A 27,453-nucleotide genomic window follows, 5' to 3' on the forward strand; every position below is an offset into this window, starting at 1 on the left:
CTAAAATGAAACAGTTATGAAAAAACCGATTAGCTAAATATATGTACTTTAAAGATAATCATTTGAGCATGTGGTTATTTTATGCATTTCGGTGTGGTATTGTTGGAGCTTAGAGTGTTATTTTTCTTGTTAACTAAATGAAAATTTTTTAAGTTATGTACTAACCATGCGAATAAATTTTCTTTGTACATACTATTAAAATCACTCTATTATTTTAACCAAAACTGTGCAACTTAAAATAATATTGTTACACATCATTCCGACAACATATTATTTCGTATTCAACTTTTTTCATGATATGAACTCTAATTAGATATTAATATATTTTAAATTATATTTTGGTAATATTTTATATAATAATTACTCCGTAATAGTTATCAATCAATAAATTATATAGTTATTGATTGATGTTCTTACATTAATATTGGTTATGAAGGTAATTTACTTAACAATAATAATCTTATGTTGATAATCTACTATGACCTACGCATATGATATTTTTCCTAAAGAAGTTATTGTATTTTATTCTTTCTATAATTAACAATTAAGGTTATTTTCATTTTAGTCAACTTTTTTACCTCATTAAACTTTACTTATAGAATATTTTTTCCAAGGATGGATATAAAAGAAAATAAAAAAAATATATTTAAGGACACATCAGACGATGACATGTGTCATTGCTGGTGTGTCTTTTAGTATATAATAGGTTAAGTCCCGTGCCATGCACGGTGATTTTTAATATTTAATACTTAAGTTATCATTAGTCTAAAACTATTATTTAATTATTAAAAATTATACCTAATTGCAAAATAAGATGAAAGCTCTATAGTTACAAAAAAAAATAAAAAAAAAATTTATCACTCTAATTAAAGAAAATAGAGAGAATAATATATGCACACCTAATAAAAATAACTAATTATATCACAAAGTTATAGATAGAAAACTTTAATTGCATAAAAAAAAAATAATATCTTTGTTTGAATGTGTACAAATGGAGTATTCTTATCAAATAGGAAGTGAAATATTTTTGTATAGTTTGTATTAAAAACTTCTCTAAGAAGCTTTGGCCAAAAATTTTTAACCATGAGATGTCATGTGTCATTCCTGGTTTCGCCTTTAGTATAAAGTTATAGAATATAGTTAAGTTATAGTTATTGATGATTGATTCTCCTTTTTAAATTACAAATAATATATTTTATTTGTGGTATCATGGTATGGACCATCCCGGATAGTAAGCTTGCAAAATTAGAGTATGAACGACAATTAACCTAGTTGCTTAAACAATGATCTTTCTTTCAAGAGGTTGAGTGTTCGAACTTGACATGCTTTGTTAATGATTTAATGTTAATTTATCATTGCATAGGCTTAATTTTAAACCTTTGGCGCCAAAAACTGTTAAAAGAGCAAGTGTAGCAAGCAAAAACCAAATCATTTTCAGAGGCACAATGTTGGAGCTCTTCCAATCCTCTCTACTCTTCTCTCATCAGCAACTCTGCTATGCCGACATTCTCTCTCCTTCTCAGGTCCTCTTTCTCTCTCTTAATTCTTCTCCTTCTCTCTCTAAACAACTCACAATTTCTGCCTGAATTTCCAACAGGTTCGAGCTCGAATCGAGGTTGCAGTCTTGAACTTCCTCAAGATCTTGAACTCGCCGAATCCAGAAATCTCCGATCTTCCTTTGGTTTGATTTCATCTTCATCTTCTTACTCTATCAATTTCAAAATCAAAATCAAAATTTCATTGTTTATTTTTTACTTTAATGTAAAATTACTGGATATTTTTGATTGAATGAGCAATTATCTTTTCACACATTTGATTGGTTGAATGAGCAGTTACCTTTTCACTCATTTGAATGAGCAATTATCTTTTCAAAATTTGATTGATTGATTAAATGAGCAGACAAGTCGAAATTCGAAGAATGCGAATGTTTATCGAGGATTAATGAGTGATGATTCACACATTTTTCTCTCGCACTCGGTCTCGAAACGATCATTGATGAGAGAAAATGCTACGAAAGCCTTTGTTCGAGGTCGGTTTATCTATCGCCTTCTAAGTGTTTGTTAAAATGTCAATGAGAAATTCCTTTATTTTCTTTAGTTTTTGATGGTTTTAATGTATTGTACAGTGTGGAAGGTTATGGAAATGTGTTACCAGATATTGGTGGAGGAAAAGAGAGTTACTCAACGAGAACTCTACTACAAATTGCTTTGTACTTCATCTGAATATTTTAGCTCCCAAACACAGGTCAATAGGACTGTTCAAGGTCAATTTTTATGCTCTCGTTTTGGTTTTCGTGTTCTTTTATTGAAAAACCTTCTAGCAATTTGTGTTGAGACATTCATGAAAATAGAAATTGCATACATAAATTTTATTATGGAATTTAAATATACTCCCTCATATTCAAATTTTGTCATTTTAGCTGATTTTGTTGGTTATAAACAGATATTAGTCGTTCTATTTATGTATGTTACAGGTCATATATCAAGTATAAAAACATATGAAAGGCCACTTTACCATATTGATGCAATTACCAATTTCTTAATGTAGCAATATGTAAATACAGTGGCTAAAATCACTCATATTATGGATTATGAGGACTAGAGTTAGTTACTTGAGGCATCTCATTTATTTTTTCCAAGGGCGCCTAAAAGAATCTTAGCTTTCTTGTTTTTGTGGCATCTGGACTAATCACTTGCTACAAGGTGGGTAAATGTTTGCTGTGTATGCTGCAGATGTGGTTGCATTGCTTCATTGCAGCCGGTATAGTCTTGGGATCATGGCTTCTACAAGAGGGCTTATTGCTGGCCGGATACTGCTTCAGGTACCAAGCCTATCTCTTTCCTAATAAATACTAGTACATTAATGAAAAAGTCACACTCCGGGCCAACCGGCCAAGGATTTGGTTCAAGTTTGGAATTTTGGATATGATTGTCTGACCTCATCAATAGTTAAATTGAAGTGTCCATGATTCCAAATGACTACATATATAGATATTCTAAGTTGCAGTGAAGAGTCCCAGAAACATAAGTTGGCAATATTGATTAGTAATGGTGCGATACATTACTAGCAATGCCTGAGATGTGGGTTTCTTTCTTTGCAAAAATGACCATGTAGCTATATTCCAAATGTTTTCTTATTTAACATATGAAGGAAAATTTATAGAGCTTGAAGAGATTGCTGCCTCTGTCCAAAATATCTACATACTTGTATTATAATCACAGGTCATTTAGTAGATTTATACAGAACTTGCTGACTTATTGCATGCGTTTTCAACGATGGATAGGAGCCAAACAAAGAGGTCGTGGACTGTTCAGTTTGTGGATCATCAGGGCATCCTATCTCAGGTGATCTTAGCATGCTAGAATCTCTCAATATGACAACAGATGCAAGATACATAATTGTGATAGAGAAGGTATTTTCATCGTTATGGATTGAACTATTGAAGTAGCCACCAAATGAAGGCTAGTTGCATTTCTTCAACAATTGTTTTGATCTGTTCAGCATGCCATATTCCAACGATTGGTTGAAGATTGCTTCTTTAACCAAGTCCCAAGCGTACTCATCACAGCCAAAGGGTACCCAGATCTAGCCACAAGGTATGCTCCTATGCTACACATTAACCAACTTGCTGCTTATTCTAGGCAAGATTCATAATCAACTCCCTCATTGCTCTTCCAAAGCAGGTTTCTGCTTCATAAGATGACCAAAGCTTTCCCAAATCTGCCTATTCTGGCACTGGTTGATTGGTACATCTCTCTCTTTCTAGTTTATCCTTGCGTTGCTGATATATTGATCTTTCTAGCATCCACTTGTGAAGGAATCCGGCAGGACTAAGTATTCTGTGCACCTACAAGTATGGAAGCATTGGAATGGGACTTGAGGCATATAAATATGGTAACAGCATCTAATACTTGTACAAGCACATATATGTTAGTTTCTCAAGCTGCAGTTTGACTTCTATCATGTTTTTGTGTTCAGCTTGTAATGTGAGATGGTTAGGAGTGAGAGGAGATGATCTGCAGCTGATACCTGAAGAATCTATGACCCCATTGAAGCCGAAGGACAAACAAATTGCAAAAAACCTCACATCTTTGGAGATACTTCCGGTAGTCAATAGAAGCTCATTACATTTCACGTTCAGCACTAGATCTTGTGAAAATTACTTTGGACATAAACTTACCTAGAAGTTTTTTTCAGCCTAAATTGAAAACAATTCCGTTTACTGCAGGATGATTATCAGGAGGAGTTATCCCTAATGGTTCAACATGGCCAAAGAGCAGAGATTGAAGCTCTCTATTGTCATGGATATGATTTCTTAGGAAAATACTTGGCAAAGAAAATAGTCCAGGCCAATTACATATAGAAGATGAACAGGAGTGGCACATACACAGCATCATAAAGAGCGAGTCTGGTAAATAATTGAACCTTCTCCGCGGAAGACTGATCAGTGTGATAAACCAAACAATTACATGCTGCTATTAGTCAATTACATCAACTGAGGATGTAGAACAATTTGACGCAAGTAAAATAGGCATACTTGACATTCCTTTATACTTTGATGTATGTAAATTATAATACCAAGAGTAAACAATACTAACATGTATAACTCTCACAAACAAGCATCACAGTACTAAGTGTGAGAAGGTGAACGAAGCACCCTTATTCTTTCATAGTGAATGGTTGCTGATTTTAAAATAACAACTATAGTACTCCCTCTGTTTTATACTTGGCGTTTTAGCCTTTTTCATCTGTTAATGTACTTAGAAGTTTTTAAGTGATTTTGTATTAGAAAGAAAAAGTTTGGCTTCATTTCTCAGTAGAGTCTCAATGTTTAAAAGTGAATTTGGAACCATATAAAATGTATTACCAAAATACGAAGTCCATCATTGAGAGAAATTGAAATCCAAAACATTGCACCTTTAAATTCAAAAAATTGTGTTAGAAGCTTAAGAAAAAAAAAAAAAAAAGGACAACAAGTAATAATTATTGTTGTTGGCAATAATTCATTTTCTAGGAAATTAACTCTTCAATATATGTTTATGTTTTTAATCTGAGTTTAGATTTGTACTTCGTAGGAGTACATTGCTATTTCTTTGGTTAATATTAATGCGGGATCAAAAAAAAAAGGTTTAGAACTACAATTAGATTAATCAAATGGAAATCAAACTCTTACCAAATACAATAAAGTAGCAAAGAGAACTTGCCTCATGTAACAACTCTCATAATGATGAGTACAGAAAAGTCTTACAGATGGAGACAATCACTAATGGCAATAAAAATTAAACCTAAATTATGGAAAGTAATTTTTGTGTTTTCATGTATTCGTGCTAGGATGTGTTCTTCCAATTATACTAATTTATTTTATAAACTTTCATAACGAAGTTTAAAAAAAAAAAAAAAAACTCATTGTTTTAAAAAAAATCACAATTCCATCATAACATCATTGTTTAATATTTCAAAACAAAAATAGTAGTCTTAAACATTTAATAACTTTAAAATAATTAAACATGCAATCAAACCTCCAATATATTTATAGTATTTATAGTACTATTATAGACTTCTTCTCTTACACTAATTCATTGTCAAAATTACATTGATATAAGCTACTTTTTCACTTTTTCAAACTCATATTTTTTAACTTTTAAGGGTATTTATTACGAAATATTTATCCTTAAACAATTATTTATCATGTTGTAGTGTCAAATTATCCTCACTAAATATAAATAAAATTACAAAAACTAAGAATCTAGAGCTTCGGACAGGACAATAACTACTTTACTGTTATATAGCAGAGTAAACTACTTTTGAATTGAGTTGTGTTTTGACTAAATCAATCCAACCCAAACCCAATCTAAAACTAATGAGGGTATAACCTTTGCTCTAACCATCTTCCTAATCATGGTTAAATATTGGCTGCTGTATGACAGCTATAACAGCTGCTCAGCTCCTATGTTTGTGCTACACCTGTCCTGCTGCAGCTTCCTTGCAGGTTCCTTGTATTCAGTGACCAATGATTAGTGTTGATTGGTTAGGTGACTTTGTCATGTAGTGTTTATATTCTCAGCTGTTTTCCTTACTTGTTTTCCAAGGATTGTAATCTGTTCTTGATCTTAATATTACCAAAAACTCTCTCCCTTCTCTCTACTCTTTCTTCTTTGATTATAATCCCCTTGCACCTGGTATTTCACTCTTTATGGTATCAGAGCCAGGTTGTGCAAAATCGGGATTTTGTTAAAACTTTGAAACAGATCTTTCCTTCAAAAATCTGCTGCAGAAACCTTACTTCTTTTCTCAAAAAATCTCATCTTTATGGCAACTGATACTAATAGTGTGCTCTACTTGCACCCTAATGATGGATCTTATTCCATCTCCATTGATAAGCTTACAGGAGCAGCAGACTACAGATCCTGGAGAAGATCCATGGAGATAGCTCTTACCTCAAAGAAGAAGATTGGTTTTGTGCTGGGAACTGTACTCAGATCAGCATATGCAGAAGATGCTATGAAGACAGATTAGTGGGATACCTGCAACTCTATGGTAATTTCCTGGATCCATTCTTGTTTATCTGATACAATCAAGAAGTCTGTACTCTATGTTAATACTGCTAGAGAGACATGGGTTCAGCTTGAAAAACGATTTTCCATGGCTAATGGATCTAGGAAATACAAACTAAACAAAGACCTGTATAGTCTTAAGCAAAATAATAACACTGTGAATGTTTATTATACTGCTATGTCTAGTCTTTGGGAAGAGCTTGATTCTATGAATGCTATGCCTGTGGTTACTGAAACAACAACTGAAATGAGAAGACTTTTGAATGCAATAGCTAAATATCAAGAAGAGAGTAGACTCTTCCAGTTTCTGAATGGTCTTAGTGACCAGTACAGTGCACTGAGAACTCAGCTTCTCATGATGACACCTTTGCCTACAGTTGATACTGCCTGTTCCATATTGCAACAAGAAGAAAGCCAAAGGGAAGTTCTTCAGCTTCCTGTATCTGACAATGATGCTTATGCTATTTATAGTAAGCAGGGCAGCAGAACAAATTTCTCTGAAAAATGCTCAGCTTGTGGTGGTAAAGGGCACAGTCAAAATAGATGTTGGACTGTAGTTGGATATCCAACATGGCATTCTAAGCATAGGCCTGTCAATTCTATGAAAGGACAGCCTAGAAACTCAGAACAAAAATAGAGTAGCAGCAGACCACCACCTAAGCTAGCTGCAATAGCTCAGAGTGCATCTCAAGGTGGTGGAAATATAACTCTGACTCAACAGCAATTTGAGCAAATGCTCAAACTCATGCCTTCTTCAAGTGCTGCAAAAGGATGTGAAACTGATAATGAACTTGACAATAATTTCTCAGGCATGGTGGTGTCTTGTGACAGTGAAAAATTGACTGAAGGGTGGATTCTTGACTCTGGAGCAACAGATCATATGACCTCTGATCTGAGCTCTCTCTCAAATCTGACTGCTGCTAAGAATCTTTCTAGAATTGTTTTACCTACAGGAGCATCATCTATGATATCTCATACTGGAAATGCTGAGTTGGAAAACTCTATTGTTCTGAAAAATGTTCTTGTTGTGCCTAACTTCAAGTACAATCTTCTTTCTGTTCCAAAATTGACCAAGGATTCTCAATGTGAAGTCAATTTCTATGGATATCACTGTGTTATCAAGGACACAGTCACCAAAAAGATCAAAGGTATAGGCAAGGCAAAAAATGGCTTGTACTACTTGGTTAATAAACCTCTGAATCTGAATGAGTGCACTCAGCAATGGAACTCTCACACTTGTCTGGCTGCAAATTCAGAGAAGAAAATTCCCTTTGCAGTGTGGCATCACAGGCTAGGACATGCATCAGTTGGAAAATTGCAACACATTCCTTGTGTAAAGAAGACCATTCATGAAAAAACCCAAGTCTGTATCACTTGTCCCATGGCTAAGTTCACTAAACTGCCCTATTCTCTCAGTGAATCTCATGCCACCTCACCTTTTGAACTAGTTCATATGGACATTTGGGGTCCATATAAAGTGTGCACAAGAAGAAAATATAGATATTTTCTCACAATAGTAGATGATTGTTCAAGAAACACATGGGTATATCTGCTGGTTCACAAATCTGATGCTCTATCTCAGTTTAAAGTATTTTACAACTATGCCATGACACATTTCAACTCCAAAATCAAAACTCTAAGGTCAGACAATGCCTTAGAATTTGATGATGGACCTTGTAAGCAGTTCTTTGGTGAAATGGGGATAGTGCATCAAACTTCATGTGTAGACAGACCCCAGCAAAATGCTAGAGCAGAGAGAAAACACAGACATGTACTTGAAATGGCTCAAGCTCTTAGATTCCAGGCAGGCTTGAATCTGTCATATTGGGGTGAATGTGTCATGACAGCAGTCCATATAATCAATAGACTGCCCACACCTGTGTTGAACAATAAAACTCCATATGAGGTCGTACATAAATCTGCTCTAAGCTTTGAACATATGAGAGTTTTTGGCTATTTAGCTTTTGCCTCAAATCCATCTCTGTCTAAAGACAAATTTCAGCCTAGGGGTGTGCCCTGTGTCTTTCTTGGATATCCTTCAACTCAAAAAGGATACAGACTGCTTGAAATAAAACAAAAAGAATGTTTATTTCTAGGGATGTAACCTTCCATGAAACCATCTTTCCTTTTCAAGTGCAATCAATTGATAAATACATGCACCCTTTCCCAGATTTTCTTAACCTTGAAAAACCTTTGCAGCCATCTCTTCTTGATTGGGATGATCTTGAGCCTGAAAACCAGCCTGACAACACCACCAATAATAACCCACCTAAAACTCCACAAAATCAACCTGAGACCACACAAAACAACCAAACTGACCTTGCCAGCTCTGACCAAACCCATACTGATTCTGTTACTTACACAGCTGAGACAGAAGATAGCTCAAGACACAGCACCAGAATATCTAAACCACCAAGCTGGTGGAAAGATTATGTTGGTCCCAAGAAAAGATCTGACAGAAAAATTGCAAATTTTGCAACTCAAACTGTGAATCAAGACTTTCTTTGTTTTATGACTGTTCTTGCAGAACATCAAGATCCTGTGCATTTTAAACAAGCTGTGACAGAACAGTGTTGGATTGATGCAATGAATCAATTCTTGATTCAATGTGAGCAGAATGGAACTTGGATAGTGACACAGCTTCCTCAAGGGAAAAAAGTCATTGGCAGCAAATGGATTTATAAAACAAAATTCAAATCCAATGGTGAAGTTGAAAGACACAAGGCAAGAATAGTTGTGCTGGGATGCAGACAACAATATGGGATTGACTATGGGGAAACATTTGCTCCAGTTGCAAAAATGGCAACTGTGAGGGCACTCCTAGCTGTTGCTTCAATGAATGGATGGATCACCACTCAAATGGATGTAACAAATGCATTTTTGCATGGTGACTTGGAAGAAGATGTGTACATGTCTCTTCCACAAGGATACACAGCTTTTGGCAGCAGAATATCTCTGAATTCTGGCAGTACTCAGCACAAAGGTGCTAATTTAGTTTGCAAACTGGTCAAATCCCTATATGGCCTCAAACAGGCTCCAAGACAGTGGTTTTCTAAGCTGTCTTCCACCCTGCTGTCTTTTGGTTACAATCAATCAAAAGCTGACTACAGTCTGTTCACTAAGCATTCTGGTGAATCTATTACTGCAATCTTGGTCTATGTTGATGACCTTCTGATAACTGGAAATGACAAGTATGAGATTAGCCACCTCAAAGATCTTCTATGTTCTCACTTCAACATGAAAGATTTGGGAGCTCTTAGATATTTTCTGGGATTGGAAATTGATCAAACAAATAGAGGCATATTTGTATCTCAAAGAAAATACATCACTGATCTTCTAAAGGATCAGGGCATGCTTGATGTAAAGCCTTTGAAACTTCCCATGGACACTCATCTCAAACTTACAGCAGAGAAAGGGACACTACTTCCCAATCCTGTCATATATCAGAAGCTCCTTGGGAAACTTATATATTTGACTGTAACTAGACCTGATATAGCTTTTTCAGTTCAGTTGCTCAGTCAATACATGCATGCTCCTACCTCTACTCATATGCAAGCAGCAAAAAGATTGCTTAGGTACCTAGCAGGTACAAGATCTCAAGGCATCTTACTTGCTTCCTCTTCTGCTGCTCACTTAACTGCTTACTCTGACAGTGATTGGGCAAGCTGCCCCAATACCAGACGTTCCACTACTGGTTACTGTATTCTACTTGGTGATTCCCCTGTTTCCTGGAAGGCAAAAAAGCAATCTAAAGTGGCCTTATCTACAGCAGAAGCAGAATACAGGGCCATGGCTATGACTGCTTGTGAAGTTACCTGGCTGAAATCTCTTCTCAAGGACCTTGGCTTGAATTGTCTTGCTCCAACTCTTTTAAAGTGTGACAATCAAGCTGCTATTGCTATTGCTGCAAACCCCGTGTTACATGAGAGAACAAAGCATGTGGAAATGGGCTGCCATTATGTTCGAGACATGGTCAAAGATGGTACTTTAATCACTCAGCATGTTCCTTCAACAGAGCAATTAGCTGATGTTCTCACCAAGATATTACCAGTAAAACAGCATAATCATTTACTTCTCAAGCTGGGTGTTGTTCCCACAACCACTCAGCTTGAGGGGGGGGTAATGAGGGTATAACCTTTGCTCTAACCATCTTCCTAATCATGGTTAAATATTGGCTGCTGTATGACAGCTATAACAGCTGCTCAGCTCCTATGTTTGTGCTACACCTGTCCTGCTGCAGCTTCCTTGCAGGTTCCTTGTATTCAGTGACCAATGATTAGTGTTGATTGGTTAGGTGACTTTGTCATGTAGTGTTTATATTCTCAGCTGTTTTCCTTACTTGTTTTCCAAGGATTGTAATCTGTTCTTGATCTTAATATTATCAAAAACTCTCTCCCTTCTCTCTACTCTTTCTTCTCTGATTATAATCCCCTTGCACCTGGTATTTCACTCTTTAAAAACCAACTCGAAGTGATGGAATTTGTACAAATTTTAGTGACCCAAACCTAGATTGTAACTAAACCCAAAAAACCTATTCATTAATCCCAATTGAAAAAATAATTCATTCACAAGTTAAAGTAGTTGGTTTTTAATATGGTTTTAGTTGAGTAGATGCCAATTGTACATTTGTATGGTTGAAATTGAACTTCAATGACTATATTCTTTAAAACTTGTTTATGTATTTTCTCCTATAAAATGAGAGAATAAAATTTATATTTATAAAGCTTAATCCATTGATTCAACTCAAAATCGCACTTTGATTTTTTGAACCTTCATCGTTCAACTTGAATATAAAAATATTTTACTTTAACTAAACTTAATCAACTCATTTGAATACAAAATAACCTCATATTACTAACATTTTTTTTTGAATAGATATTACTAACATTTTAACACCAATACATTATAATCATGTTTATCAATCTACCTAATTATTAATTAAAGTCTTACGCACAATATGATAAATTATTGATCGAAATCAAATTCTGTTTATATCATTACCGCGGTGGGCTTTTTTACGTCCAAAAACACAATCTAACACCATGAGCACGACTCAAAAAATACAAAACACGAAAAAGCAAAGATTGTCGTTCTCACAAAAGAAGATGACGACTTGAGTTAAACTTCAACAGACACTAGGAAACCTCTACTAGATACACCTCACGTGAACTCGGGTCTTCTTTCCTGACAATTCCACAAACAATTTTGAAAAAAAATGCCAAACCCCTCAAAATTACCAAAATACCCCTCTCACCCAACTTAGCCGTTGAGGGTCCCCTTTTTTTTCTCTCCTCCAACTTTTAACCTCCTCTCTCACACTGTTCGTTTTTTCTTCATTCATTCATCCCACTTAAATCCCAAAAAAAAAAAAAAAAACACCAATAATTTTGTTACTATCATTTTCAATATCATACCATATATACAGTCTATAGTATTATTGTTATCTTTTACATAGGATACTTATTTTGAGTCATTATTTGAGTATATTTATTTATAATTTATAATTTTATCTTGATTGTTACCGTTGGAAGTGGTGGTGGAGGGGAGTATGGCGTCGACGTCAAGCGGCGATGTCGGCGGAGTTGGGGTGGCGACAGTGAATATGAAATCGGGTACGACAACAACGGCAGCGGCAGTGGCTTCGGCCGCAATACATAAGAATAAAGAGAGTAGTGAGAGTGTAGGAGTGGTGTTAATGAAGAAAGTCAAGAGAGAAAGAGGAGGGTCTACTGCTAAAGATAGGATTAGTAAAATGCCGCCTTCTACTGCTGGTAAACGTAGTTCCATCTACCGTGGTGTTACCAGGTTTTTCTCTTTTTCTATTTTATTTTTTTTTTTTTTAAATTTGGGTTGAATTTGATCTGATTTTGATGGGTTTTTGTTTGATTGTGGAACTGAATTTTATTTTGTAGTGTAATTTGGGAATGTTTGTTTGATGTATTTTTGTAGTTTGTGTTGTTATGAGTGAGAAATTGTGGTGTAATTTGGGCTGATTTGATGTAATTGATTAGGTTACTCTGCCTTCCATTGGATAGTGATAGTAACAATGGATGTAGTGGTACTCCCTTCGTCTCTTAATGTTTAATCACCGTTCAAATAGGAAGAGCTTTTAGAGACGGAAGGAGAATTTCCGTTTGGAAGTGAGCTAGGTTAGTTAGTAAGTAAGGTCTTGTTAGTTGTGGTGATGGAGAAGGTGGTAATGAGGTTTCGAGGAAACCCGAATTTATTGCTAGATTTAGCCTTGTTGTCCTTGATTAAGGTGTTGAAATGCTAGATTGTGTACTAGGACACTAGGTATGTTGCTTGGATTTGAAACTTAGCATACTAGTAAATGGATTTTACGGAAATTTTGTATGAGTATGTTGTAGTCTAGGGTGGAGATGTTAGATTGTGTATTAGGGGTATGTTACTTAAGGCTTGAAACTAGTTTGGTTATAGGTATGTTGCTAGCTTCTCAAGTGTGGTAAATTTATGAAAATTTTGTGCGTTTTTTAGTTTAAGATGAAGTGTTTAGTGTCCGTACCCATGTGAAGTTCGAGTATCTTATACAGGCCCTTGAAGTGAATTAAAGTCTGAGTAATATAGGGTAGGAGCTTATGTAACAATACGAATGAGGGGTGGGTGATCTTTGCCAGTAGTGATGGTTATGAAGATGAAAACACTAAGATGTACCAAGTACATCCATAAGTTATATCTAAAATATCAAGAAATTTAGTTTAAGTATTAAAAAAAAAAAAAAACTTTATATTTTCGGTTTATTTAGAAGTCAAGTGAAGCAAGATAGAATATTCAGGGATATTTTTGATGTAAAAAGCTAATATTAATTTGTTTCTCCTTTTTTTGGGGGGGTCTATTTGGGAAAATTTTGAAACATCAGGCATAGATGGACGGGTCGATATGAAGCTCATCTTTGGGATAAAAGCACGTGGAATCAGAATCAGAATAAGAAGGGAAAACAAGGTGCTGATTCTTTCCTCCCTTAAATGCACTTTTTTTTTGTTGTTTTCCTTTCCCTTTTCTGTAATTTCTCTCTTAAGGCTGTTAGCATTTCTGATTCTTTCCTCTACAGTGCTAGTTTGATTGAAATTATAAGAAACTGACATTATTTTGCTCGTTGTTGGCTATCATAACCGATGAACGCTGCTCAATCTACTCTTTGCAGTTTATTTGGGTGAGTACATGAATGCTTTATTAAAGTTATAGCTTTAGTTTGATCTTTTCACTTAAAAAGTAATATCTTGTGCTCAGGTGCATATGACGACGAGGAAGCTGCAGCTAGAGCATATGATCTTGCTGCCTTGAAGTATTGGGGTCCAGGAACTCTTATCAATTTTCCAGTGAGACTCCAAAAACCTAATCCTCTGCCATATATCTAAAGCCAAATTACCAAAGACATGGTTAATTTTGTAACTGCACAGAAAGATAAGTTGAAATTTTGGATTCACATGAAAATTAATAATGCCGGTAGTGTGATGCAGGTCACAGATTATAGTAGAGATTTAGATGAAATGCAGAACGTCTCTCGAGAGGAATACCTAGCATCACTCAGGAGGTGAAAACCATTAGCTTTCACAACCTCCTCTTCTTGTCACAATATACTGTGTGCATTTTAAGATTTTTAACTAACACTCTTTGTCGATTGTCTTGTATGGTCTGTGCAGAAAGAGTAGTGGATTCTCAAGAGGTATAGCTAAATATCGTGCACTTTCAAGGTATGCTTTCCATATCTTTGAGTAGCTTAATCACTATTTTTTTTTACCCACCTTTGTTATTTGTACTTTTTAATTTTCCTTGCAATACCTTTGTCAAATACATCAGAGTAGCAGAAAAGAGCTTTGTCTTTATTCTGTACATATTCGTCATTGACACTTGAATCTGACAATTTAGTTGAGTTGACAATCTTGGCATGGTACGATTATACTTTGTTTATGTATAAAGCTCTAGCAGCCAGCAGGGCTTCATAACAAAGTAGTGAATTGCATAATCTTCTTTCTTATCTATCCAAGTTTTAATCCATTGGAATATGGAATTAAATTATTATACTCACACCGCAAATATCCTTGTTTCTATATTTTTATGGGTGCCAACCCGTATTTCTATGACTTTATCACTTATCTTAAAGTCTATTAGCAAGCTCAACAATTCTCTTGTTATTTCTTTGATCCAGTGGCCGATGGGAACCTTCACTGGGCCGTGCTACTGCAACTGAATACCATCATGGAATTCACTATGGTATTCTAGAAATTTCAGCTGATTTTTTCTTTTAGTGTTATCTTAAGCTTTTTTTTTTTTTGCATTTTTGGTTACTTGATTGTTTTAATTGAGCTTAGTTTTATACTTCATTCTACATTCCTACCTTAATTCTCACTTGAACAAACTAATTTCTTGCCCCAAGGTAAAGGAGAAGATATGCCAGCCGAGGGTGACTATCCTGGGGGTTTTCCGATTGAAAGAAAACTCGATTTGACAGGTTATATCAAGTGGTGGGGCCAGAGCAAAATCCGACAATCAGATAGTGGAAAGCATAGCAGTGCTGAAGAAATGGGGACAGAGCTCAAATCACTTGAACGGGATATCCAGTCCACAGAGCCTTATCAGATGCCTCAGTTGGGAACTTCATATGAAGCAAAGAGAAATAATAAAGGGTCTGCAACTTCTGCTTTGAGCATATTGTCAAGATCTGCTGCATACAAGGACATGCAAGAGAAAGCATCTAAAGCAAAGGAAACCACTAATAATAGTGATGAGAAAGAGAACAAGAGTTATGTTAGCAAGATTGATTGTGGCAAAGCTGTCCAGAAAACAAGTGATGACTCTGGAATTGAGAGATTGGGGTCTACCCTTGGAATAGGCGGATCATACCTTCACAAGAACATGTTTCCTTTGTCTCCGCTGCTCACTGCTCCACTTTTGACAAATTACAATGCTATGGACCCTTTAGCAGACCCTATTCTTTGGACGTCTTTAATGCCTTTATTGCCTACGGCCCCTTCTCGGACTGCTGAGGTTTGCATTTGTTACTGCTGCTAAGTGTTCTTGGCAATGCTCTATTTATTTATTTTTTGGAGAGGGGCAAGGGGTTCAGTAAGACTCTTTTCTGGCATTCATTAGGGCAACATGATAAAGTATAAATAATGTTGGGTGATGGGAAGTGGAGTTCAGTTATGAACTTGTCTTCCACGAATAACATCTTGTTTTATTTTGCATCATAGCACCTAGTTTTGTGGTATAGGTTTCTTGGTGCTCAACAAGAAATTAACCCTGTGTGTCAAGGAAAGTGTATCGAAGGCATGAATTACTGAATGATGGAGAATCAATTTGAATAGTAAAGGCTATTGAAACTTATAAAATTAAAATGTGGCTGTCTTCCACGAATAGCATCTTGTTTTGTTTTTACGATATTATCCATATGTACTAGAATGCCTGAACAACTCTGCTACTTGACATTTTTTTACAGGTCACGAAAACTGAGACCAGCTCAACATATGGCTTCTTCAGGCAGGAAGAAGGATGACAAATTCCATGTTCTAAGTTTTTATGAAGGTATCTGGCCACTATAGAGCAGAGAACTACAGTATTACAATCAGAGTATGATATCTTTATGATAGAGCACAGGGCATGCTTGTACGAGGAGAAATAAAACAGCATGGGCGGACTATGTACCTATTATGAAATGCATAGCAGGAAGAATTATCTTCCTCTCCCTATGCACCTAACATCTAGGCTTAAGCTGTAAAAGGTGCGACCACTTGTTAATATGTAGCCATTAGCAGTTATTTCGCATTACTGTAAACTCTATCGTTGCCTGAGGCAACGCTGCCAGTATATTTTTCAGGGCTGCTTTATAGTTTCTCTTGTTCCCAGGTTAGTCATATAGATTCGATATTTTGGTAAATGAACATATATAGAAGAAAGGACACTCACTTGACATACTAGGTTAAGACCTAATTCTTCAAAAAAAAAAAAAGTTAAGACCTAATTGGTATGATGTTGAAAACCATACCATGAGAAGCATAAATACTAGGTTAAGAATGTGACTTTGATAGTTTCTATTTTCATTTTTTTTTTGTAACTCGGGAATTTTACCTTTCAGAGTTTTCTTTCCCTTTAATATTGTAGTGTGCAAATTATTAATCATTGTTTGTACATAGCCTATTGAAATATACTGACTAAATATTACAAGGTTTATAATTTCAAGAGTTTCCTAACACTGCAGAATATGATAGTAAAAGAAACATTTCAATGGCTAGCAATACATACTATGAACTGCGGCAAGCAGTACTGATTATTGAACTCTCTATGCAAATGTGTTTTATGCACATTCTCATTTGGTGTTACTTTATGCACACTCTTCAGACTTGTGGTTTTGGAGCTAAGCTGCCTATACATTCTGCATCTAAAGTTGGCCGTGTTCTTGTAGAAAATACTCCTCCTCGTGTAAGGGATGAAAGCATACCAACATCTGAACACAGAACTACAAGTAAAAATAGTCTTACAGAAGTAGAAATACAAATATAACTTGCAGAAAGTTACTCCTAAATGTGATGCTTACTTAATTCAAATTTGCAGTTTACGACTGCGCATAAGCACAGCAACATGGATGACTAATATTAGAGGTAGCAATTTACTTGGTTAATTTTGCTTCCAATAGCGCCAATTTGTTTATGTCATATTCAACTATTCAACAAATGAGTTATTTGGACTGGTTACACTTCATCTTAGGCTTGTCAGTTGATCATAAGAAATCAATCAATTTTAATCACATTAAACGTTCAGGTCACATTAGTTTCAGTTTTGGTCAATATTAGGCATGATTCGGGCCAAGTCAAGACTTTTGTTTCGGGTTATTTATGTATTTCTACTAGTTGTCTTGTCAACTGCATATTCCCTGAAAAAAACAAATGAGGGAAATATATATATTGCAACCATATTCAAAAAATTTTACAAAAAGATCTATAATTACAGATATATACTAAAAGATCCATATGATAAAAAACTTGAGCATCCTACAGACTTGTTTATATGACAGGTATACAGGTAAAACCGTAAAACCAATATACAATATAGACCTATACCGAGCATCTCCAGTCTTTTGTACTATAATTTTGAACAAATTGCAAAGATTTAAGCTGCTACTTGGGGATGAAGTTCACATTCCTCTGTCAACTCTGATGCTGAAAGTGAAGAACTGCACAGCTGGTTTCGTGAAGCCAAGTTTTGAGGTCTACTTTTCAAGGAATCTATCACAAATTTTAAGTTCAGTTTAAACATATAAAACAAAAATTAATGTTTAATATAAAGAGGGGTATCTCCTAAGAAGACTTACCTATACGCTCTTGAATGACAGCAGCAAGGTCAGAGCCACCGCTTCTTTGAGCAAAGTACAACACATCCCGGTACATTGTAACTGAAGGTTGAAGTCCTGCTTCTTCCATCCACTGCAAAACCTGCAATGTGATTTAGGCATTTTGCTAAATTTAATTAGATTTAAATATAAAAGGAATAAATGGATACCACTATTTACAAGACTTTTTCTTAAACTTTAAACGAGTTTCATCTACATTTTCATCAAAATTTATTTTCAGAAGAGACATACTACCAGATACCAATCCCTTTGAAGCTACTACCACTACTGAAGCTGGGTTGCTTCTTTTGGTTACCAGTAGAACTTTCTAGCAAAACACTGAAATTTTGGTAATTTCAATTTTAATGATATTAAACAGAAAAAGAGGCATCTTATCTGGGATTGTCCCTCATGATAGTGGATTAAGAGCTGTAGAGGAGCAGCCTGAACACTGATTAACAAATTACCTCAACGTACTTTCTCCAATTTCCAGCCGCCAGATGATTTTTCAACAAGGTTGAATAGGTAGAATAGTTGATCTCCGTACCTGATGCTACTATCTTAAGAAATAACTGCATGGTTGAAGATACATAACAACTGTAAGAACTAGTCAGAATTCAGAAACCAAAAGGCCCGTGCAGAAATTTGGTTTACCTTCATCATTGCCTCCATTTTCCCAGATTTTCCAAGAAATTGCAACAGGTGATTCAGAAAGCCAGTAGAAATTTTAAGGAATGTAGGTTCCATCACATTAATCAGATTGATTGCCGTTTCACAATCCCGAAGCCTTCAAAATAGATCAGCAAAGTTCTGAAGTTAAACAAAGAGCACTAGGAGTACAAAATCTACTGCACATAGAAATATTTGAGCTACCAGTGTTTTCTAGCACTTTTATTTCCTTGTGAAAGCAACACATTTGGTATGTATATTTGCCATTAAAAAAATTAGAAGAAAAATCAGACAAAGTAGGTATCATTACAGCACCATTACAACCATGCAATCATCAAATGTCATATTGGTCCTAATCAGATGTCAACAAAATAGTTAAAATATATATATACATATATTTTTTTTTTTAAAAAAAAAAAAAAAAAAAAAAAAACCCAAACGATTGTAATGAGCTTGCATGAGTTGAAAGAAACAAACACGCACAGGATCATGAATCCAAAGGCATACATCTTGCTTAAGGAGCCCAATATAACAAAGTATAACACTTATGCCTCATTTATCAAATGTAAGGGCATGCGGGAATAAAAACATTAGTCTGCCACATCTTTTCAGCCAATTTTATTGTAAATCAGACTTTGAAACAAAAAAGTAGTAAAACAGCACTCTTATTTATTTTTTAGAAATTAAACACAGTTTAGGATGATGAATCAATGATATTTATCATGTTAGTGACTAAAGAGAGCCCGAAGCGAATAAATAACATATAGAAGTAAAACGGACAAGCAGTGATTAAAAAGTGCAAGAAAAAACAATATGCTGCCAGTAATTGTCTAAACTTACAAGCTACAGGCAGATATGACTTCAAAGTGTACGGCATTACTAACTGGAAGGTTTTTTTCTTTCATATACTCCAGTAGGATAAGAACTTTAGCTGGTTGATTTCCTTTATTAAATGCCCTCATCAAAGCTGAACAGGCGACAACATCAGGTTGAATATCATTTGCCTCCATCTCCTGAAAAATTGCACATGCTTTGTCCCACTTCTCTGCAGTTAAAATCCATTCTCTCTTTAGATATCAAATCCTTCCAGAAGAGGTACAAGAATGTCAGAGCTCCATGTTTCAACCTTACCAGCTTCACTATAGGCGTGAATCATTTTTGTATATGTAATGACATCAGGTTGACAACCAGCTGTCTTCATTCTAGTAAACATAGATTCTGCCTCTGCCAATCGTCCCTGAGACAAACACAGAGAAGAGGCAGAAGAGGGGTCAGATTCATCCATACAAATTAAAAGAAAACAAAAGATAATGTGTAGGCCCTTGCCTGCTTACTATAGGCACTGATAGCAGAGGAGTACACCTCCTTGGTGACAGGAATGTTCAAATTTGTCATTTCGTCAAGAAAATTAATGGCCTGATCATACTTTGACACCTTACAACAACCACTTATCAGCACATTGTATATGCCAGAATCTGGTTTCACATTCTTTTCCCTCATAGCTTTAAACAGAGATAATGCCTTGTCAAATTCTCCAACATTCATATAGCTTCCAATTGCTGTGCTATAAGCAACTAAATTTAACTCAATGCCTCGCTTCTCAGCTGCTGAAAGTACTGAATCAATTACTACCTTCTCATAACAGCGACCACATGCTGCCAGAAGAGTAGATATTGAGACAACATTAGGTTGAATACCTTCTTTTTCCATTTCACGCAATACTTCCACTGCCTCAGCTAAACAACCATTTGAACCATAAGCATCAATAAGTGCATTATAACTAATGATATTTGGCTTCAAGCCATGTTTCTTCATCAAGTCAAATGCTTCCTTGGCCTTTTTCGGTTTTTGTGACCTTCCATAGGCATTAAGTAGAGAAGTGTAAGACACAACATCTGGATGAATACCATATTGCTTCATCTCATTGAACACTTTCAGCGCTTCTTCACTCATTCCTTGAGAGGCATATGCACCCAACAGAGTGTTGTAAGCCACAATATTGGGTTTAAGACCCTCACCAAGCATTATGTCAAACACAGCCTTGCAATTCTCAAATTCCCCACAAACGGAGTACATATGCATGATGCTAGTAAATGTTACTACATCAGGGCGACACTCAGATTTCTTCTCTCTCATAGATTTTAAAACACCAACAGCTTCCTCATAATGACCAAGTTTTGCCAGGCAGTATATTATGATGTTAAGAGTTGTAGTGTCAGGGCGTATGTTTGTCCCTTTCATAAGTTCAAAATAGGACAAAGCTTTAGAATATTGAGCACCGGTTTTATAGGAAGACAAAATGATGTTGTGTGTTACCAAGTCAGGCCCAACTCCATTATCAGTCATTTGTTTGCAGATTTTAAGAGCCTCTCTCCAATTTCCACAAGATCCACACGCATTGATCAAGTTATTATATGTTGATCGACTTGGAGGAATCTGTAATAATGCTTTAAATCAGTTCAAACTCATACTCAGATATAAGATATGGCAAGGTACTTATTGTATATGAAAAAACCTGAAATAGAACACAGACAATCATGCGAACCCCCCCCCCCCCCCCCAAAATCCTCCGTAAACAACTAAGCAAAATTATACAATTACGTACAGCTGCACGAAGCATATCTTCCATAATGTTTGTAGCCCAACGCCATTGACCAGCTCTACCATGGGCATTGATGAGAGCATTATAGGTTTCAGCATCTGGCTTGCACCTGGAAATAAAAAATATACTACGTATTAAGCAATCAAACATACTTTTGCAATGCAAGTATGTTTTCCTTGTAACTTTGAAATTAGAACCCTCGCTCATGAGATGCATCTAGCAACCAAAGAATGATACAATAAGAACTTCTGATGGATCACATTTGAACTTACTTCCACTTTTGCATCTCAAAAAATAAGCCACGAGCCTGATCTACATTATTATGCCTGGCATGTAATCTGATCATCATATTGTAAATGTCATTCCGTGCACAATAATTCTTCTGATTTTTCATCCAACTGAAGACATGAATTGCATGCTCAATAGAACCCAACTGAGTCAACTCCTACAATCAGATATTAGATTTTAAGTCCATTGTGCAAATGCAACTTACCTACTTAACAATCTGGTTCACAGGTCACAAAACCTAGACTACCAAGTTCCAAAGAAGTAAAGAGAAAAGTAAGAAAGAAAAAGAGCACAAATTAATACTCTTCAAGTCTTAATCATTTTAGAATACAAAAATGCTCATAAATTCATCAGAAGGAAAATGTTTGTGTGTGTGTGTGTGTGGGGGGGGGGGGGGGGGGGGGGGGGGGGGTTGGGGGGGTGTTGGGGGGGGCAAAACTAGAATCATTGAAAGCTTTGATTAAGCATTGGTCAGGGTTAACGAGAAACAGAAGCAAGGAAAGTTTATACCAGTTCCATGGAAGACCATCACTTAGCAGAACAACAAGTTCATTTCCTGAAAAAACGATTTAGGCCAAACTGGGATGAAAACAGAAAACCTGGAAAATGTAAATAAACTACTTATATTCAGCCAAAAAAAACTTAGCCTTTTTTCTCCTTTGGGGGGGGGGGGGGGGGGGGAATTCCATGGTGGAAATGTGCAAGCAATGAGCACATAGAAAAAAAAAAACAAAAAGGAACAAATTCCTGGAACCTCATGATACTTGGCATTAGAACATAAGCAACAGTAGACAATTTCTTAGCATATGATGCTGTACAGCTTTAGCACTCAAATCTAACCTAGGAGGGGGGGATAACCCTTCAAGCTAGGTGTAATTAATATCATTAAACCTGCAGACTACGATTAGAACAGCCAAAGATGGAAATGTTAGAACTTGGACAGGACAATTTCACATGTATCGAACTGTTAGACATGGATTTAATGGAGAAAACCCTTTCATTAAATCAATTGGGAGATTCTAACTCCATAGGCCAATGAACAACAGTTACAACGCAGATAAGTGCACATCCTGAATAGTTTGAAGGATCATAAAGGTTAGGACCCAGTTACGTGTTGGGCCCGGGTCACCCACCTTGATGGGTCGCACGCACACTCCACTCCACGTTAGTATGATATTGTCCGCTTTGGGCCTAACCCGCACGGATTTGTTTTTGGGCACCTTCCCAAAAGGCCTCATACTATTTGGAGTGTGCACTCACTTATAAGGAGCTCTTCTCCTCCTTTCTCCTTCCATGTGGGACTTGGGATGACACCCCAACATTATGACCCCTAGAGTCAATTCAAAGGCTTGCTATATTTTTGTCAATTGTTTTGAATCAACTTCAAATGTGAGTAGAGAGCTACCTTCAAAATACCAAGGTTTTATACTTCCAACTTCAAAATTCATCAAGTTTTCATCTACATGTTACAATGTACTCAAATTTACCCCAAGCAAATATTACAATCACAAACTGCATTGACCAACAATGCCACTCATCACCATCATCATCATCACTATCAACAGAAATAACCAAAAGCAACCAAACTGCCAGTTTGCATAATATTTTTTAAAATGCATTTTGGCACAAAAGTTTCTTGAAATTACCCAACAAAAGCCACAGCATTTACCTACACCCTTAAAACCCACATAGTGGATGTCAACTAGCTTAATTGGTTAAAATCGCGAGAGGCTTTACCCAAGACCTCAGCTCGAATCCCGTCTACATCACTACTACCTAGCTTATATAAACACCCAAGAAAAATCCCACATAGAAAATCCCCTTTGACACACATTCACATAAATTTTCATTAGATAAAAATAAAAATACTAGTAACAATTATATTAATGAGAATTTACCTGAATAAGAACAGGATAATTCTTCCTAGCAAACCTGCCAACCCAATGATTCAAAACACCCTCAATATCATCCCCCGTATTTAAAGCCAAAATCTTCTGAACCACCTGAGTAATTGACCAATCCTTCTGAAACTTATCTGCTTGTACCTTAATCCTGTACCTTCTAGGAATATCATCCTTCCTCAATCCACTCACGTGCTCAGTCACGTGATGCTCTCCTTTGTCATAATCTACATAGCCTTGCTTCTTTCTCTCCCATTTTCCTGGGTTTTTTGTGGATTTTTTGCCTTCAGAATTTGTTTTCAAAGGTAAAGTTCTGATTTTTGAGGGAGTTTGGGAAGTGGGTTTTGTTGGGTAAGTGGTGGATTTTATGGGGTTTGAGTGAGATTGATGATGATTTGGGCGTAATTGTTGGGTGAAGTTTAATGGAGATTGAAATTGAGAAGTTATTGCTGTCATTAGAATGCGCGTCAGAGAAGAAGAAGAGACGCAGTTGTTAAGGGGAGATGTTGCAGAAAAGGTTGTGAAGAAATGGTGGGAAATGTGAATGAAGAGATAAACCTTCCCACTCTTCGCTTGGGGTTTTGCAAAAATTGCCAACGGTTTACTATTTATTTCAGTTCTGCTTAATCAGTTCTCAGTTCACTTCAGTTCATATCCTAATTTTCTTCTCTCATAAACAATTCATTTCACTAAATCGGAACAGACCCTTAGGGTCTGTTCTCATTGACTGAACTCATCTGAACTAAACTGAACTGAATATTATATAAGGAAAGAAAATTGGGAGCTGAGCTGAGCTTAACTGAACTGAACTGAACTGACTTTCAACGTATGAGAACAGCCAAACAGGCCCTTAGTATAGGTGTAAAACTGTAATGAGACGTTTGGCAACATGGATAAGGATAATGAGGATAAGAAAGTAGGGAATTAATTTGGTATGCTTTGGGAAGTAAATTAGGATAAGTAGTAAAACTACTTAACTATCCTTACTAACATTTCTCCTCTCTCCTCTTCCTTTCCTTTCATTAATGGTAAAACTAGATAAGCCTCGTGCGATGCACAACATAAAAAAATTCATTGAAATAAATATATTTTTTATATATGTCCCTCATATGAGATAAATTATAGAAACATAACCATTAATTTTCATTTACAATGATATTTAGATCTTTTTAATTTTGAAGAAGAGTAAAAAGTTAAGCAAAATATGCATTACGGGGTACTCTATAACCGCGAGTAATTATATTTTGAACTCAAATAGTCGCTCATAAATTCATAATATAAAATTTGGAGTATAATTAATATAATAATAATAATAATAATAATAATAAGGAAAATTTGTCAAGAATAAGCCAACCTTTGCGTGATTAGCTCAAAATAAGTCAATGTTTCGATTAACTCATAATAAGTCGATTTTATAAGGATATTTTCTTTTAATAGGTCCAATGACTTACAACCTACTAAACAAGTCAATGTTAATTATAATTAGATTAAATAAACAAATTTTTTTTTAAAAAAAAACCCACCCACTTCCCCTCCCAACCACCGCAAGCTACCCCTGCCACCGCCGGCGACCACCTCCCTCCCCCGGCGTTGACGATCCAATTCTCCTCCTGTTCCCCACACCCACGAACCCCCCTTCCCCACCCACGACATCAGTCACCACAAAACCATGGAAATGGAAGGTTCATATGGTTCAAAATTCAAACAAAGACCAAATTCAACCACCATTTTTGGAAGAGGAAATAGGCTTTACGACTTAACAATTTTTCGTCGTCAAGTTTCGTTCGATATTAATCCCTTAGGACATCTCCAAACTGCCAGGGAAGTCGGATTTCGGTAATTTTCTATGAATGACTTCATCCTTGTAAATAGAGCGTCAAATTACCGGTGACTACATCCCCTTAAATAGAGCGTCAAATTACCGGCGAACTAGAGCGAAAAAGGAGAGAGAAAGAGGAGTGGGTGTCGAGGTGGAGGTGTGGGGAAGCGAGAAAGGGAAAAGACGGGGTTGGGTGTTGTAAATTGGGGAAAAGGAGGGGATGGAGTACGGTCGCCGGCGTCGGGCCGTGGTCTCCGCGGCTGGAAGACCGGTGGCAAGGGAGCTGGTGGGGAGGAGGGCTGGGCGGCTGGCGTGGGTATTGAGTGGATGAATTTTTTTTTTTTTGTTTAATTATTTGATAAAATTGTTAATTGAATTTCTAAAAAAAAAAAAAATTAATTATTTTTTAAAAAAAACCAACCACCTAATGACACATGGCACAATTAACCGAAACAATCAGTCATTCTGAACTTCAGCAGGTCATGACTTATTTTGAGAAGAAACTATATAAAGTTCGACTTATTTATAATTAATCTAAAGGTTGACTTATTTTGAGCTAATCACGCAAAGGTTGACTTATTTTTGACAAATTTTCCTAATAATAATAATAATAATTGTCTTACAAAAATATTGTTATAATTTAAGCTAAAAAAAATAAATAAAAATATGATATCAGCAATTGATTTAGGGGGGGGGGATTTTAACAATAGCTTGACATGTGTACAATTTTAAAAAGTGATGATGTCAGCGGTTATTGTTTTAGTTTATTTATAGATTGTATTTTATTTTTCAATTTAATCCCTAGTTCCCTATACTTTATATCTGCCTCCTTTGTTATAAAATTAGAGGGAAAAATTTATTTTTATCCCTATCTCTTTCCTATGGGATAGAACCATTCTCATTAAACAAATGAGGGATTATAAGATACAAGGGAATAAAAGAATTATTAATCCCTATCCCATCATTTATCCTTACAAACAAACAACATCTAAGTGGATTGGATAAAGTCTATGTCCCATGAGTCCATGACTCCCATCTAGAAATGTCGATTGGAGCGGGTTAAATAGGAGACCTACCTCATCTCCATCTAGGGGGCGGTTTGGTTGTATGTGGAGTAGAGATGGGAATAAAAATTATACCCGTCATGAGTGATGGGTCAAATATGGATTTTACACTAGACCCGCCATGTACCCACTCATTATGGTTGTCCGCCCCTCTTCTTATATACCCAATTTAATCACTATAGTTAGGGGGATAATTGTCAATTTGTCATATTAACGAATGTATGGTAGTGGCACATATGTACATTTATTGTTGTTAACTTAAGTAGCATGTGGTACTATATATATCAATTTTTTGGGTTGAAAAATGTAGCAATTAGCATGTTTAGAGCGAGTATAGATAACCAAATGGGTGGTGGAGTAGAGATGCTTTTAGCTTGTACCAATTCGGGTGGGGATGTAATAATGAATGTAAGTATTGAACATACCCATGGGTGCTGGGGCTGATTTGGAATGGGTATGGATAACCAAATGGGTGGAAGGGTAGGGATGGATTTTAACTTGTACTAACTGGGGCGCGGATGGATGTAAGCATTACAGAGATAAAGTAAATGAAAAAATTGGATTCATGTGATATGATAGAGATAGATAGAACTGTTAACTAAAAAAGAAAAATATCCATCTAAAAGGCTTAGAAGGTGAGTTGAGTTTGTATTGTCAATACTTGATTTGGATAGTTGTGTGGATTAGATTTCATTAATCTAGTGATTTGAATAAATTTTGATTGATTGATTTTGCAGTTTTGTTTGATTTCATAAGGTATTTGATTGATTCAGTTGATTCCTTGTTTGGTCCAATCAAATTCTATTGAATATTCTTTAATATCTTTGACCATGTATCTTTCCTTTTTTAGCTCTTTTCCTTATTTTGTGGAAGTAAAGTCTATTTTTGTATTCTATAATTGATTCTTTGCTTCTTTTCCAAATCCGTGGGCTACTAAGATCATGAGAAAGCAACTTAGGGCCTGTTCACATTTACTGAATTGAGCTGAACTGAACTGAACTGATTGGAGCTAAACTGAACTGAACTGAATTGAGCTGAAATGAATATTTTATGAGAGAGGGAAATTAGGAGCTAAACTGAACTGAACTGAAAATAAGTAAATATGAACAGGCCCTTAACACTGTTATGTCCATGAAATCAAATCATCACCAAGGAAGCAATAATAGCCAATAGTTAGAATGACTGTCAAGTCATCGACCTCAAACTGTGTCA

General features: G+C 35.8%; 4 protein-coding genes across 4 annotated transcripts; 3 read left to right on the forward strand and 1 right to left on the reverse strand.

The window, feature by feature from the left end:
• Positions 1-1,445: 1,445 nt before the first annotated feature.
• On the forward strand, positions 1,446-4,609 carry LOC145609378 (meiotic recombination protein SPO11-2-like). The gene is made up of 11 exons (XM_081664875.1): positions 1,446-1,523; positions 1,598-1,681; positions 1,900-2,029; positions 2,126-2,263; positions 2,733-2,821; positions 3,284-3,412; positions 3,502-3,596; positions 3,684-3,746; positions 3,818-3,894; positions 3,979-4,113; positions 4,212-4,609. Exons 1-11 carry the CDS (start codon positions 1,446-1,448, stop codon positions 4,361-4,363), a joined length of 1,170 nt encoding a protein of 389 aa, XP_081521001.1. The 3' UTR covers positions 4,364-4,609.
• A 1,925-nt stretch (positions 4,610-6,534) lies between these two features.
• LOC145606901 (uncharacterized) lies at positions 6,535-7,191 on the forward strand. Its single transcript, XM_081662739.1, has one exon. The coding sequence runs from the start codon at positions 6,535-6,537 to the stop codon at positions 7,189-7,191; it is 657 nt and encodes a 218-aa protein (XP_081518865.1).
• A 4,803-nt stretch (positions 7,192-11,994) lies between these two features.
• LOC145607827 (AP2-like ethylene-responsive transcription factor At2g41710) lies at positions 11,995-16,404 on the forward strand. The gene is made up of 9 exons (XM_081663424.1): positions 11,995-12,359; positions 13,432-13,514; positions 13,717-13,725; positions 13,803-13,891; positions 14,033-14,106; positions 14,216-14,266; positions 14,722-14,786; positions 14,950-15,560; positions 16,012-16,404. The coding sequence occupies exons 1-9, from the start codon at positions 12,103-12,105 to the stop codon at positions 16,066-16,068; spliced, it is 1,296 nt and encodes a 431-aa protein (XP_081519550.1). The 5' UTR covers positions 11,995-12,102; the 3' UTR covers positions 16,069-16,404.
• A 1,058-nt stretch (positions 16,405-17,462) lies between these two features.
• LOC145608033 (pentatricopeptide repeat-containing protein At2g41720-like) lies at positions 17,463-23,941 on the reverse strand. Its single transcript, XM_081663638.1, has 10 exons — positions 23,356-23,941; positions 21,442-21,614; positions 21,173-21,278; positions 19,894-21,003; positions 19,699-19,804; positions 19,408-19,612; positions 18,553-18,685; positions 18,366-18,470; positions 17,881-18,001; positions 17,463-17,794 (listed from the first exon to the last, which is right to left on the reverse strand). The coding sequence occupies exons 1-10, from the start codon at positions 23,812-23,814 to the stop codon at positions 17,679-17,681; spliced, it is 2,634 nt and encodes an 877-aa protein (XP_081519764.1). The 5' UTR covers positions 23,815-23,941; the 3' UTR covers positions 17,463-17,678.
• Between the last annotated feature and the right edge of the window lie 3,512 nt (positions 23,942-27,453).

The sequence above is a fragment of the Chenopodium album genome, chromosome 23 (genome assembly GCF_948465745.1).
Source record: "Chenopodium album chromosome 23, dcCheAlbu1.1, whole genome shotgun sequence".
Classification (NCBI taxonomy): domain Eukaryota; kingdom Viridiplantae; phylum Streptophyta; class Magnoliopsida; order Caryophyllales; family Amaranthaceae; genus Chenopodium; species Chenopodium album.

Bases quoted from the DNA above. Each gene is read 5' to 3' on its own strand.
- LOC145608033 (XM_081663638.1), bottom strand. From the start codon at position 23,814: ATGACAGCAATAACTTCTCAATTTCAATCTCCATTAAACTTCACCCAA. The intron at 21,279-21,441 runs GTAAGTTCAAAT...TTTTATTTCCAG, and splicing joins TTTGAGATGCAAAAGTGGAA to GTGCAAGCCAGATGCTGAAA. The intron at 17,795-17,880 runs GTAAGTCTTCTT...AATTTGTGATAG, and splicing joins TGTCATTCAAGAGCGTATAG to ATTCCTTGAAAAGTAGACCT.
- LOC145609378 (XM_081664875.1), top strand. From the start codon at position 1,446: ATGTTGGAGCTCTTCCAATCCTCTCTACTCTTCTCTCATCAGCAACTC. The intron at 2,030-2,125 runs GTCGGTTTATCT...TGTATTGTACAG, and splicing joins TACGAAAGCCTTTGTTCGAG to TGTGGAAGGTTATGGAAATG. The intron at 3,413-3,501 runs GTATTTTCATCG...TGATCTGTTCAG, and splicing joins ACATAATTGTGATAGAGAAG to CATGCCATATTCCAACGATT.
- LOC145606901 (XM_081662739.1), top strand. From the start codon at position 6,535: ATGGTAATTTCCTGGATCCATTCTTGTTTATCTGATACAATCAAGAAG.
- LOC145607827 (XM_081663424.1), top strand. From the start codon at position 12,103: ATGGCGTCGACGTCAAGCGGCGATGTCGGCGGAGTTGGGGTGGCGACA. The intron at 14,787-14,949 runs GTATTCTAGAAA...TCTTGCCCCAAG, and splicing joins CCATCATGGAATTCACTATG to GTAAAGGAGAAGATATGCCA. The intron at 15,561-16,011 runs GTTTGCATTTGT...ATTTTTTTACAG, and splicing joins CCCCTTCTCGGACTGCTGAG to GTCACGAAAACTGAGACCAG.